This window comes from Glandiceps talaboti, chromosome 10 (assembly GCF_964340395.1).
Source record: "Glandiceps talaboti chromosome 10, keGlaTala1.1, whole genome shotgun sequence".
NCBI classification, from domain to species: Eukaryota; Metazoa; Hemichordata; class Enteropneusta; family Spengelidae; genus Glandiceps; species Glandiceps talaboti.
Window position 1 is genome coordinate 3,940,078 of NC_135558.1, and position 15,626 is coordinate 3,955,703.

Genomic DNA, 15,626 nt, shown 5'->3' on the forward strand with positions numbered 1-15,626 from the left:
CTAGGGCATAATTGTGGTTCAAATCTTGCCCAAGGACTTAAGCAAAAATGACAGCGGTGAGGTTCAAACCTGCAACCTTCAGATTCCAAGCAGGCCACACTAACCCTTTGACCATCATGCTTTGTGATATCAAGGTCAGTTCCTTTTACATCAATATTTCTGTATAGTATGTTTGAGATCTAACTTTACTAGTATTAGTAAGTCCTCCATGACTTATACAGCTACTTCTGAGATGAAAATTTTCACAATGTCAAGACCATTTCAATCTCATGATCACTACTATGTTCAATTTTTTAGTTTCTGGAACAGTCTTTTCCTATGCTCACACTCGGGAACCAGGTTTATTGCTGACACCAAAACTGTGTTCTGATTGGTTGTTTGACCCCATCCTGTCTTTTGATTGGCTTGAATCATATTCAATAGCTCCAATGCGAGGACAAAGACTTGGTCTGTGACGTCTTCTGGGACAGTAGACAGCACTTGACAACTGTGGCAGAAGAACTGATTTATGATAAACTCTGTAGACGATGTCCCTGGTGTAATATCTTGTGTCAAATCCTGTGAAATATGTAAGCATATCATAAAAGTCATTCACATTCTAGTTAAGCCATGGAAGGACTTTGTAGCTGTAATTATATTGAATTTTATTATATGTGGGTCTTTCAACACCAGACACTGTAAAATCATATTTATCTGAACAGAAGACTTTTTCATTAAATTGACGTTGGATAACTTTTTAGTATCAAAAGCACACACTCACACTGTGTGTGCTGATGTACCTACTACACGGTCGCAGCCTCTTCTGTTTTGGGGTTTTGGTCGGTTGTAGCCATGACACTGTTTAGCCAACAACCGACCTAGCCATTGTAATTTCCAAAGATTGAGTTGTTCATCAACCTATTGCAATGCAATGCAATGACTATATCTCCAAATGCTATAAAATAAGTATTTCAGCAATGAAAGAACCTCAGTTTAGAAGTTTTTCACATGCTGTTGCAACCACGACAGACCACAACCACAAAACTAAAGTGGCTACATCCTCCCCAGAGAAAGCACGCCACCAGTGGTGATACATTTCGTAATAGTGCTTTTGTTTGCTACGTGCAGTCACTGTTTACATACAAGTCTAATGTTTATGGTTTGCTTTGACTGATATATGGTTAATTTTGAATGACTGCAGTTAATTTGTCAACAGTCTGTCACCAAGGAAGAGTGAACAGATCAACTTGATGTTCATACCTTGATGGTAGCTGCATACAATTTTGTTACATGTCGCCATAGCGATAATGATGTCCATTGCACACAGGATGAATCAGACAGGCTGTGTAACAGTGAAGTAAGTAATTGACACGTTGATAGTGGAATCACACAATCTGACAAAGATAACAAAACTGAGTAATTAGTATGACATATGGTAATATAGAGTAACAGATGCAGTATAGAAGAGGCTACCCATCTGCAATGGTAAAATACACAATCAGAGGTCCATGGTCCATTGATAACAAATCATTAATGATCAAAAATATAAAAAGCTAATGGTTGGTAGATCAAACGATTTACACAGGTTATAGAACACAAACAGTATAAAGTTTTTAGCATTGAGCTTTCCATCTGTTTTGATAGACGATCCTCATCAGAAAGACAAATTCCATATTTATAGCTGACCACTAGACAGATTGAAAGCTCAGTGCTAAAAGAAAACTTTGAACAACTTGTGTGTTATAACCTGTGTAAATCATATTATCAAATTTGCATCAGTTGACAATAATTAGATATTTGGTCCCCAATCCTTCCATTCATTACCATGTAGCTTTGCTCTTGGTGGATTCTCTATTCAATCATTTGCTACATACACACATGCGCACACACGTGCACACACAGACACAGACACACAGACAGACACACATAGACACACACACACACACACACACCATACACACACACACACACACAAAGACACAGCCACAGACACACAGACAGACACAGACACACACACACACACACACACACACACACACACACACACACACACACACACACACACACACACACACAATTGCATGTAACCAGTTACAAGACAACCAAAACAAATAATCTGTCAGTCTACTCCCACACTAATAATCAAAACAGAGAAGTTTGGATTATTATGACAGACATTGCAAGCAAGCTTTAACTAACATAAATCTCACCTTGAAAGGAAAAAAATGGAAGCTGTTTGATGAACTTTGTACCATATGGAACCTCAAGTATCCCATCATGCATCAGTTGCTGCATTACATGAATGACTCTGCGCCACTCCATCCAAGTGCATTGTGGGAGGACTTGAACCATTGCAATCAATGTTATTTTGAACAGGTTATGTATCATCAAAGTTTCCTTCATCAGATACTGTAAATGATAGAAAATAGGTCTCAGATTTGCTAGTGGAATTAAGACAAATATGGAGCTACTGAATATACTGGGTAGGTAATGTCTAAAGAAATCAGATTGATATGAGCATGTAGTTAACATATCAATTTTGCATGTTTATTTAGCCATGTTTTCCAGCTATCTCTTACTGGTTAGTAGTGGGGGGGGGGGGGGTAATAGATATGATATGTCTGCATGCATGCCTGTGAGCCTATTAATCCATTCTTCCAACATTCTATCCTTCCAGCCCTTCATTCATCAATGTATCTATATTGATTACCTCAACAATCCATCCCAGGGAGAGGGGACTTTGTCCTAAATGAACGAAGTTTGTTTACTGAGCTTGTATGACATTGTGTGATCACCCCTAGAGTTGTATCAGGTAGTATTAGCAAATGGTTCATTCAACATACATGTACAAGCAGGGAAAATGTTGACTTGCCTTGAGTATTGTGGATGACATCTCTGTAGATATTCTACAGCACTGTAGTAAAGTTACAACTGCACTAGATAGTTGGTTTTTATCTGAAAAGAAAACATTTGCTGTCAGTGTATCAAGCAAAGGGGGTGGGGGTGGGGACTCCATGGGTAATCATACAGGGAGGCTCCAGGTGGGGGTGGGGGACTCCATGGGTAATAATACAGGGAGGCTCCAGGTGTGGGTGGGGGACTCCATGGGTAATCATACAGGGAGGCTCCACACAGACCTCCAAACCTAAATGCTATCATGCCATATTTTATGAAATAAGGAGATGCTTTCTCATAACAAAGTCTAACATCTGGTATATTCTGACATGGCCCTGAATTTGTTTGTTATATTGGTTGTGGTATGGTTTTGGAACCCTAGTCTAATATGAAATGCAAAAGATAGTTACAATTTCAATTACCTGATGTATACTGCTGTTTGTAGTTGTCCAGTGGCTGCCACTCAGTTTGTGGCAAATCACAGATAGAAAACAATTGACTAGGAACACTCTGAAAAAGGGAAAATTGTTTTTATTTTAGTACCATTTGGGATAAAATTCTCAGTTTAAAAAAATAATTGCAAACTTTTTGTTATGGTTCTAGAACCTAGTAAGTGGGAAATTTGGTCAGAGTTTACAATTGCCTGAGTTCTCATATATGTTTGGGAAAATTCCTAGAAATGTCGGAATTCATGAAGATCACATGCATTCAAACTTGTTGTATAAAACACCTGACTGGAGATTTGTTTTTGTTAAAGGTCCACTTTGGACAATGATTAATATTAAGGTGTGAAAAACAGGTGTTTGTCAGAGCTATAGAAAAAATTTATCTAGAACAAAAGAATGGTCCCAAATAATCCAATGGCTCTACTGATAAGATAACACTAATGTGAGAACCTGAGATTGAAACCCTGGCCTTTAACTGATAAGATAACACTAATGTGAGAACCTGAGATTGAATCATGGCTCTTTATGAGTGATTGGATAAAATATAACCAAGTTTCCATGTATTTAAAGAATGTTCCCAACCTTTTGTTATGATACAAAATATTGAGATCTATGCAAGTTTTAACAGCTTTCCTGTCTCCATTACAGGGGTTCCTATTAAAGCCACAAGCTGATATTTGTAGTTATTTATGTTCTTACTTGTTTGAATCCAATACCAGTGTGTTGAAGGAAGGAGACAAAGTGAAGTGGAATGGTCCAATGCATAGTTTGAATTCTACTGAGTAGCCAGTACACACCAGTATTATCAACAAAACCTTTAACAAATGAAAATATGAAAGTAGTATTAACATCCAGTGCACAAATAGACTATAAGACACGTCGTGTTTTTCAGCCCTATCTGACGACGTGATTGATAGTTGATAGTATGACACGAATGTCGTATTAACATCCATAATGTTGTATTAACACCTTGCACACTCAGACTTGTGGAAATATTATTTCAAATCAGTATCTAAAGCTGCTGTCACAAATTTAGATAAATATTTCCACTGCCTATTTTGAGACATGCTAAACAAGAGTGATTGATACAGAGCATGTTTGTACTTTCATCATTGAGTTCTATTTTTATATTGTCCTATGATCTCATATCATCACAGTATATTCTCTTACACAGTCTTATTACGTTAGGATACACTAGCTCCAAATCCATCTGCTTGTGATAAATAGTTATTGTTTGAAACATTAAAAGTGACCTTTATATCTTAGTGGAATGTTTCACCAATGTTTTTTCTACACCTCTTTTAATATAGCCGTAGCAGCATTTATTCACTTGTATATGCAAATTCTATGCAGTGCCATGTGGAAGTGGATTGACATTCACCTAAGACACAGACCCTACATCCTTTTGTGTAGGATCTATACCTAAGGTGAGAGTATGACAATCGCCCCATCAGTATTTTTATTATATGATATATCGATAGAATATATAAGAGTTCCCCAGTCAATTTACCAGGGTTCTCCACTAATATTTTGGTACAATGTATATGAAACTGTGCTAGTTATACAAGATTCCCTCTGTCAATTACAGGGTTTCCCAGCCCTTAGGAAAAAACACTCTTGATTTTTGTATATACTAGTAGTAGAGTGTCATCAATGCTGAGTAACTATCTCACGATGTCTACAACTTACAAGCTAAGAATGATGAACAAACTGAGAATTACACATGTTTCTCACCATTATCAATGGCTTTCTTCACTACATCCATACTCTGCTGCAAAAGATCTAATGTTAACTCTTTCATCTCCAACTTTTGGTTACCATGGTAACAATTTTTATCATCCCATAAAATGATACACTCTTCCAACAGACTGCATAAGCAGAGCATGATGGGAAAAGGTCTCATGGACAGCAACCAATAGGAGTCATCAATTGTAGAATCAGTTTCCATGGCAACCTTGAAAAGTTGTAAGGCAGTCAGAAGTGGTACTGTGGAGTTGGAATTGTTGCTGTTCAAACTGATGTATGGTAGAACACATATTGTCATCAATTCTTGGATATCAAGTATAGGTTGGTATGTAAATGGGTTTGCTGGGTCCAATGGTGAACGGTATGGCTGAAAATAGAAATATTGATTGAAAGGTTTAAACATGAAGTTGAGAGGAGGTTCTATACCTTTAACAATTGTGTGACATGTTCTATGCAATTACGATCTTCTGTGCTTGATTTCAGAGATGGGGGGGGGGGGGAGAAAGAAGGGGTTCTAATTAAACTTACCTTCAACAATTTCCTGACAAATTCAAGGCAATTACTCTGTTCAGTGCTTGATTCTACCAAAGTAGATACAACCTGATGTAAGATTTGACATAAAATAGTCTCCTCACTGCTGGTCTTATAGTTACAAAGTGAACAAATACTTTGAAGGATCTGAAATAAACATAAATATTCATATATAAATGTATAGAGTCAGTTTTAACTTTTCAGTGTTGAAATTTAAGAATCAAAATTTTCTTTCAGACTACTTGTGGAAAATTCAATATTTCTCATCTAAACTAAATAACGAGTTTAATCTGTGAACTTTGACATACTGTGGAACTATGGGAAGATAAAAGGTGGTAGATACAGCTACTAAACTTTTCCATAGAGAATTGTTTGTTAAATCAATATTTTCCCTCTTACCTCAATAACTAGATAAACATGTGAACTTTGACATACAATGGAACTATGGGAAAATCTAAGATGACAGCTAAAGTTAGTCAACTCTGCTCAACTGCTTCATTGAGACCATGTTTGCAAAAAAATCATTATTTCTCCTCTTACCTCAATAATTAGATGAATTTGTGCAGAGCTCCTTGTTGCCACAGTAACAGCTTTAAGCAGAGTTTGGTAAGGTGACTGAAATGCTAGACAGGAAACAGCAGATAGAATCTGTAAAGATTGAAAACGGAATCAAACCCCTGAATGAGTACAAGGTACTTTTCATCAATATTTTATTTTCCATTATAGAATGTCACTTGTGTCATGTTATCTACAGATTTTCCATAAAATTTGATCATAATATGCGAAAAAGATCGATAACAATTCAAACTTTTTAGAAGATAAGATGGGTCCTCATTAAAGAGAGATGATAACTACACTTCGTTCAAAATCATTAACATTCCAAAATACTTAGTTTGGTGTTCTACTCATTCTTTTTGTTGTAAACCAACTTTTCTAAAGCTCTGTCGTAGAAATGTCTTTCAAACCTAAGTTTTAATCCTAATCCAAGCTGGGTCTTTAATTGTACTGTATACTATGTTCTTCCAAATAAATCATGCCATTTACTCACCTCTGTGAAATCAGATTTCTCATCTGTATTCACAACTTTATTAAAGACAGTCGTCAAATCGTGTCTGAAGCTATCTAACACTGGTTCTTCAAATATTGTGGGCAAACCATAGTTACCAACCATGTGATCACGTACTAGGTTTTGAGAGATAACTGGTAGTGACTTCATGCATTGTAGAAGACACTAAAGAGAAATAGGAAGCAAAGTATCTCATTGTTACACTTATCTTCTGATGGGTTATGTCAATATATCATTAAAAACAGTATTTGAACACCTTTGTATAAATAGTCACATTCTTGATGAGCAGCCATATTGTTTTCTCCCATGATCCCTTTCAATGTCAAAGGTCAATTTTTGGGGGGCTAAAGTATGGATATTTTACTTGACATTAGTGTTTAGAAAAGTTGTTCCTATAAATTTAAATACTAAGGCTGTGTTTACATGACAGTGTTTTTGAACCGTTTTTTGAATCTTTCTGTTTTTGCCTGTTTACACAGACTGTTTTGAATGAAAACAGATTGTTTTCAAAATACATGTACATGTAATCCACTTTTGGCAGCATTTTCAAATTGTTGCATTTTCAGGTGTGTTTTTTCATCTGGGTGCAAACACAACAAAATAGTTGTATTTTCATTTGAAAGCAGGGCCTACAATTACTTACACACTTATAAATTTTCAAATGAATTGTTGAAAAACTGCAAACCTTATCTTTGATTCTTGGTTCCATGGAAGTTGATAATTCTGGTGAAGACAAGTACAGGTAGCATGCCATAAGGAGATATCATGTAGACTAATGTGCACATTACTTGACCTACCTTTTTGAGTTGAAAGACAAAATCCTTCTGTTTCACCTCTGTTGTACAACCTTTGATTTCATGATAGAGAATATCAACTAACTGAATACAAAATCTGAAAATATAAATGACATGAAGTTCTTGTATGACCAACTCAGAGACAGACAGTATGTATGCTGTATATCAGCTGTTCCCTTGGTATTTTATTGGGGATTCCCAACCCAAATTATGGTGCATGTACATGGTAAGGAACTATATACAAATTTTACAAGACCCCCCCCCCCCCCCCCCCCACTACCAAACCATGTCCCCTAGAACTCTTGAAAGTACCATGACTCATGGTTCATGAGCTAACCCCTAGAATTAAGTATAACATCATTAGTTGACCCTTAGAAGTCAGTAAAGTTTTCATTCGGGTAGCAAATATCAATAACAGATATCAAGATGTGTTCATAAATGAATATATCTTTAAAAAACCCACTCATGGTGCAGAACTACCAAGGGAAGTCAAAGATTGAAGTGGTTTTTTTTTTACTAAATTACCACTTATGGTATATTTCAGGCACTGTATGAACTGATGACGCAAACACATAATATACAGTGACCAGAAATAGGTCCTGTATTTTCTGTTTAAACTATACAACATGGGAGATGTATTGGTATTGGTACTTGCCTTGTTGATGACATCCAAGGCAGGTTTGTTTTAATGCAATCAATCCATCTCACATCTTGACATAACTGTTGATGGTTTGTTAGAAGCCATTCCATGGACTCTGAAAGTAAAGACAGAAGGAAGATGATAATGGATTGTAGTCAATTGACAAATGTTTATGTTCTACACAGTGTAAACCTAGTAATAATAATTTACAGTACATGTCCATATAGTTATTTCCTACTAGTGCTGAAAATGCTGTCCATTATTATACCTGGCACAGACCTATAATGGTACAACCTAGTATACATGTATAAGTACTTTTTCAAATACCAAGGCAAGTTGTTCATATATGTACATGTACATACATACATACATACATACATACATACATACATGCATACATACATACATACATACTGTTTACATACATACATACATACATACATACATACACACACACACATACATACACACATGATACACATATATGTATCTACATGCATAGCCCTACCTACTACATACATAGACCGAGTGGCCTACAATCATACATATATTTACATTGACCTACCTACCTACCTACCTACCTACCAGCCTACCTACCTAACTACCTACCAGCCTACCTACCTACCTACCTACCTACCTACCTAAAGACAGACACTATACAATGACTATAGCACTACTTAAAATTTATCTAATCTGGAACTCTAAAAGCTTCATCTCAAATACTGACTCACCATCATATCCAGTAAGTCTTTCACTCACATTCCAGACTACATCTTTGAATTTTTCTTTCCAACCTTCCTCCTCTCTCTTCTCAATGACTGGTGTTTCTTTCTTAGTACCTCCCTCTTCATCAACAGATACAAATGATGCAGTTGCACTCTTGACTCTTTCTAGTAAGGTTTGTATTTCAGCCGTAAACTCTGGCATACAATCCGAATCGATGTATTCCGTAAACTCCTTAGTAGATTGAAGTTTCGTAAGGGCATCACATAATTTCAAAAGAGATTCTGTCAAGTCTTTGTCTTGGGTGCTTGCTTCCACATGGCCATTCTTTGGTACACCAATACTCCATTCTAACCATTCATTTGATAGAATGTTCACTAAGACAGTAATGACAGATCTCAATGCCAGCATTCCCTGTTCACTGTTCATAACTTTTGGATTCGCATTTCTCAAATGTGCAGCATGTTGATGCGGAATGGTAGGTAGGTGTTTAGTTAAGTTTGTAACTTGTAGGGAAGTATCCATACTTAGATTTCTGGGTATCGATTCTCTAACGTTTTCACACAGCTGAATCACCTCTGTATCAGACAGTTGTACAGATACTCCAGTACCTGCATCGGCTTCACCGTCTTTGACACCATTTCTAACTATCCACTGGACAAAGCCAGACAGAAGCTTCACAATTCCTTTGAGGTCAATACCTTCAAATTTCTCCTTTAATCTTCCAAATAACTCAATAATTTGAGACAACAGTTGGCAGCCATGTTGCTGTGTACTGAGGCTTGATTCTGTAACATGTACGATGGTTGAATCCAGTAATTCACACCAAAATTTTAAATCAGAGTTCTGAGTGTCTGTGGCTATGTGGTTCATGATTTCTTCCAAACAGAGACTTGCTGTACTTTGTGGAAGTTGCAAAAGACACTGAAAAAAAGTATGAATATTAATAAGAACAAAAACTCTTCTAAAATTCATAATATGGTACCTGCATTTTTAAAGTTTTGTTACAACATAAAATGAAAAATTATCGGTCACTTCGTCCCATAGTGAATTCGTCTCACAAGTCAAGACACAAACTCTTCAAAACACTGACTCATCATACAACCTGCTCATCCTAGTGTTCAGAATTTAAATATTTCCATCAATTATGTATTTGTTTAGGCTATTTGCCCAGTGGCTAGAATATTTGACACCGCTGACCTGCAATGAAACAGCCAATGAAACCGCTGCTTGAAAAGTATATGTTCCATGACCAATCAAATATTGTCTTTGACACCAACTTAAATGATTAATTGCGATACCCTGAATGGAAATCACCATGGCATGATTGAGGGCGTGAAATGGGTGTTGCTCTTGGAGCTATGACACTGTCTGTATTTCCCAAGTTCAAATCATGCTAGACATTTTTCTAAGTGTATTCATGGACCCATCTATAGTGTCTTGTATGAGAAATGTGGTGACCTCAATATGATCTACAATGTATGTAATGATTTGATTGAACTGTAAAATATAATGTTTGTGAAAACCATACACCATAAAATGTTTTTTTTTTCGGCAATCTCCCTTGACACTCAATGTAATACATGCAGCTCAACTTGGCACTTCCTGTCACCTTCAAGTTGATCAATGTGTTGTCATTTTGATAATTGTGATCTTTGTCAGTCAACGCACCTGATCAATCTAGCCGCTGGGCGAATAGTGGCAAAAATGATGTTATAGCCTTTCATTGATGTCCATGTGTAGTAATTAATTACTTTGCTTCATTCTAATTTTACCCACCTGAACACAATGCGAAGTCATTGACACATTTTTCACTAATTCTATAAAGAACGGTGTGCCAACGGACGGTATAGCACAGCTTACTGCGGCAAAATAGTCAATGCCTTCCCACTGTCCCCCGCTTTCAACATCGTCGGAACAGTCTGTGAGCGGCGACTTCTTCTTGTCGATTTGTGTTTCTAGCCATTTCACAAAAATGACTGCATGAATCTTAAAGAGCCAGAAGTTTTTGGTAATGTCATTGTGATCACTAGATAAACCATTGACAATGTCATTGACAGCTTCTGACACAGTTTCTATGCAATGTTGACACTGGTTTTTGCTAAGTTCATTGATCTTTTGAGGACAGACTTGTTTTTGAGCCAATAAAAAGCTGCCCTGCAAAACAGCTATTTCTTCACTGAATTCCATGTTAAATAAATAGTTCAGTCGGTAAAATACTCTTGAAAGAAAAAAGTACAACGGTGTTTGGAGGCAGAACTTGAAAACGATCGCGGTCATGTCCTCACATGGAGGCCGCCATCTTGCAACGCATTGAATTATGGGAAGATAGATTCTATTCAAGGCAGGATGGCCGCGGCCGTGGGTGGGTGGGTGCCGGTGGTCGAGTGAGCGAGTGAGTGAGCGAGTGAACTAACGAATAAAGTAATGAATAAATCATCCAACGAACATAAGTTAATTTCACTGGAGCTTGGACAAGTGCTTAAAAACAAATGGATCTGTAGGAAATACTCCCTCGATTTGCAAAAAAAACTAAAGCAAATGTTACGAGGAAACTAACTGAATTGGTGATTCTACTTCACGTACACTAAATGGAATGTTACAAGTATTTCCATGAACTATTTCAGTATTTCCAAGAAACTAACGGATTAATGTTCTTTCTCTCTCGATTTCCAGGAAGTCTACACAAGTGGTTATATACATCAAGGGGATGTGCCTTTCTATGGGTTCATCCAAAACACCATTCGGACATAAAACCGCTGGTCACGTCTCATTTCATCAAACTAAACTTACGCAAGAGATTTTACTTACAAGGGACTAGAGATGACTCGGCTTACCTAACAGCATTAGCTGGGCTGAAATATTACAATGAGATTGGAGGAATGGTAAGATGACAAACATTTAAAAATAAAATGTCACACATAGAATGTCGGACACTACTTCCAACAGTAAATATATTGTGTTTAGTCTTTGATCGTTTTGGTATAAGCTTAAGGTTTTGGTGTAAGGTTTTGGTATAAGCTCCAAAGTGAAATCGATTCGATTAAAGGCGGTGTCAAATCGAACGATCAATCGATCCGTTGATTCGACCGATCGACCGACTGACTGACTGACTGACTGACTGACTGACTGACCATCCGAGCGAGCGAGCGAGCGAGCGAGTGAGTGAGCGAGTGAGCGAGTGAGTGAGTGAGTGGATCAATCTTCATTGTCGCAAATGCACCTATACATAAGGATCACTCTTTTTGAGAAAAAAAAGTAAAACGACTGCACATCACCAACTGCTTATGGATGATAGAACCTTGATACCCCTACTCCTTAAGAGAATCCTGATGACTAATAATAAGTTACTTTTCAGTATGTTCTAATTTGTCAGGTGGTGTTGTTTTTTTTCTTTTCAGGAGAGGATACAGAAATATACACGTCCACTACTAGAGTGGGGTATGGTTATGTTGACTGAAGCATGGGGTACGGAAATACTATCAATACCAGCTGATATGAGGGCTCCTAATATGGGACTAGTTGCACTGCCATTGGTATACACTATATACACATATGAAGTCTTCGACCAGTGGGCTTTAACTTTGTCAAGAGAAGTTTATGACAAACATCACGTCATTTGTGCCCTTGTTGAAGTTCAAGGTCGACTCTGGTGTCGAATTTCTACCAATATTTACAGTACTGAGAAAGATCTGATGAAACTAAGGGATGCCATACTGGATGTCTTTAGCAAGGACAGTTTGGAATATGACTAATGTTTTCAACATGTAAGCCATTCATTACAAATATTTTGCAGAAATTTCTAAAAGCAAACTTCATGTCACGCCTCAACATGTTGATATCAACCCCCGTTGGAGTAGTATGTCAACGATTAATATATATATTACACATCCCAGCGTCTGATTTGTTTATCAACCTAGCCGTGATTAATCTACGTTCCAAGTCCAACAAGTTGACTTGTCGAAATTAAATCCAGTTAAATCTTTCATTACCAGTGACTTTTTTTATTACTCTTTTTATTACTTTTATTACTTTTTATTACGAGGACTGTTTGTATGTGAGTTTTTACTACTGACTTGTTTATGGTTTTTGTCAGTCTGTAAGGCACGCCGTGACGGGGCGCCCTCACCGACACGACGTATCTTACAGTCAAGGTTTTTGCTTGTATTATTTTCAATGTACACAATTTTATTGCTTTTTGTGTTGTTCAGCGCCTATGAACTTTTCGGATATATGGTGCATATTGATTGTATATTTTCTTCAGGATCTTTTATAATAACACATCCCGACAGTCCAATGATTCAGAAAAAGAATTCAATGGGGGAGTGGAACTTGAAAGATGCCAATAAGGTCGAAAAACCATCATCAATTCAGAGTCACTGTAAACTAATTCATTTGACTGTCAAAGTCCAAGGTACACCAGCCTGCAGTCGTTACCGCTCAAATTAATACAAGTGCACATATGTGTTACAACAGATGTGGATATCATACCATCCTTAGCTTACAGATTTAGGTCAATCCGTGACCTGTCTTAATTGATTATATATCTAATATCAATGCCTCTTCAAATAGAATCAAGTAAACCATAGTCTATTAGCGTCGCACTTAAAACGTTTATTTGGAAATTTCCAAAATGATATAAGTTGATAATCTGCAATGAAACAGACAAACAGTACACGTGATGATAGATTGGTCTAAATGTCCTATTTCTGTACGTAACTGCCGATCCGTCTATCGCCCACAACAAAAATCACGCATCCAACTTTGTAAACATTCGATAAACAACTGTAAAAATTTAGTTTGTGTATGATATTTTAACCATTGTGACTGAGCCATGTCTCTAAATATGTATATACATGATGTATCCTGAGATCCATAGCAACAACCACAACGAGTCAACTTGACAACAGTGTAACGCAATAATCGATCGGACATATTTCTGTATTGCAGTATCTAAAAGACAAACTACAATTCTTGCAACTAAATTAGAGCTCTACTAAGATATGTGATTCCAAAAAAACACAACTTCTGTTTTTTCATAGTATTCAGTTTGTTGTAGATTTTTGTATGATTAGTGAATTAACCAAATCTTCGTGGTTAGCATCCAGAGCCCTACGTCATACCTAGTTTCGTAAATATTATGTTGCTTAGTTACAAAATATTGTGACCCACTTTGTCCCAAACAGGAGATTATAAACACCTTCTCCACGAACTTTTCTTCTCGATGGACTTTATTGGCTTAACGTGAATGGTAAATACGAAGTACCACAAACTCAGCTGGTATTTGACAAAATAATATGTAACAATAACAGAATCACATCTAAAAGCAAGAGGTCATTAAAGTCACACAGTTTGATATGAATTAATGTAACTAAATTTATAAGTAAGCAAAATATTTACCGAATAGAGTTGTTTTGAAGACTTCATACTCTCATCTATAACCTATCTGTAGACTCAAAGGAGTAAAGCTACTACGTTATTTGTTAACCTTAAACTGACAATCAATATGTCAGTTTGGAATATTGTAGAAGCAATAGTCCTTCAAGTCTACATGTAGGTTATCTCTTGTAGGGAGTCAGTCATTGTATTCATAACTTTACTCTTACAGCAAAATATCAACTGCAATACATATATATGATGTTTAAAATCTGTTAGGTTCTTTAGGTTGTAAAACAACGTTTTTTATTGAGCGGGAAGTTTTGAATAATCTTACCTCCGCCTGTGCTCAGTTACTACAAGTTAAATATTAATAAGAACCAACGCCCGATCGAGTCAATGTCGTTGTATTTATGTATAATAGACCACTATTATTTTCTGAAGTTTTCTCAAGTCGACAGAATTCCTCTGTTTTTGTCTTCAATAAAACCAAGGAGCAAGGTAATATGTTGTCAATATGACGTACTGTGTCTTTTGTGACGTAGGACGATCGACGTTTGAAGTCACTGTGAAACCCTATACGTGAGGGATAACGCTGGTGCAGTCCAGAAAACTAAATGACTGATAATGCCATCATATGGAAATATGAAAATACATAAACTGGTATAAAAGATTAACTTATGTGAAAGTATACAAATAAAAAAAGACAAAAACAGTGGACTAGATCTAGTAGTGGTCTATGAAGATGTAGATTCGTACGCTGATTGTGTCACTATAATAGTGTGAAGGCACGTTGCTTTCCAATACCATGTTGAGTTTAAAAATCTCGTCAAGTCCGATGAAGTGTAATCCCCTTTTGGCATATAACATTTTACCATGCACTCAGAAGTACCGTGATGATAGTTACTGGAATATGCAAAATAAACACGAAAGGAATAAATATGTAATAATGCGCGAACATACTCACATAGGACGATGTTTAAAAGGGGTCTGTATTCATAGAAGTTGATCAAAACGGTGAGGACTATGACACATTCATTCTTTGCTAAAATCCCATATGAAAAAATAATATTTCCAAAAACAAGCTCATTTTCAAAAGGAGTTAAAACACTTCAATGTTAAACTCGGTGCATTTCTGCATAACATTGCTCTTGTATGTGTTGGGTATCGTGTAACATTGATGGTAGTCGTAGAACTTACGAACTTTACTAATCACAGAAAGAAATAAAGACTTTAAAAAATCAAGTTTTGTAAGAAGTAAATGTACTTACTAGAAAGGTACAATAATACATCAGTGCATAAAATGACACCGGCAGAATCATCGTCAGTTGTTGATTGAGGTCGAGGGTCTCCAGTCGGAAAGAACCCGGATATTGGGGAAACCCCCGGTGGTAGAGTATAATGGAAGGTAGGGGGAGGCACAGAGTAAG

At 36.7% G+C, this 15,626-nt stretch overlaps 2 protein-coding genes across 2 annotated transcripts; one reads left to right on the top strand and one right to left on the bottom strand.

Moving 5' to 3' along the window:
• LOC144441269 (gem-associated protein 4-like) lies at positions 1-11,010 on the bottom strand. Its single transcript, XM_078130829.1, has 12 exons — positions 10,600-11,010; positions 8,829-9,744; positions 8,113-8,212; positions 7,461-7,554; positions 6,646-6,828; positions 6,138-6,245; positions 5,595-5,744; positions 5,055-5,433; positions 4,020-4,135; positions 2,190-2,388; positions 1,240-1,373; positions 1-558 (listed from the first exon to the last, which is right to left on the bottom strand). Exons 1-12 carry the CDS (start codon positions 11,008-11,010, stop codon positions 286-288), a joined length of 3,063 nt encoding a protein of 1,020 aa, XP_077986955.1. The 3' UTR covers positions 1-285.
• A 159-nt stretch (positions 11,011-11,169) lies between these two features.
• LOC144441270 (uncharacterized) lies at positions 11,170-12,575 on the top strand. The gene is made up of 3 exons (XM_078130830.1): positions 11,170-11,185; positions 11,497-11,705; positions 12,222-12,575. Exons 1-3 carry the CDS (start codon positions 11,170-11,172, stop codon positions 12,573-12,575), a joined length of 579 nt encoding a protein of 192 aa, XP_077986956.1.
• The last annotated feature ends 3,051 nt before the right edge of the window (positions 12,576-15,626 follow it).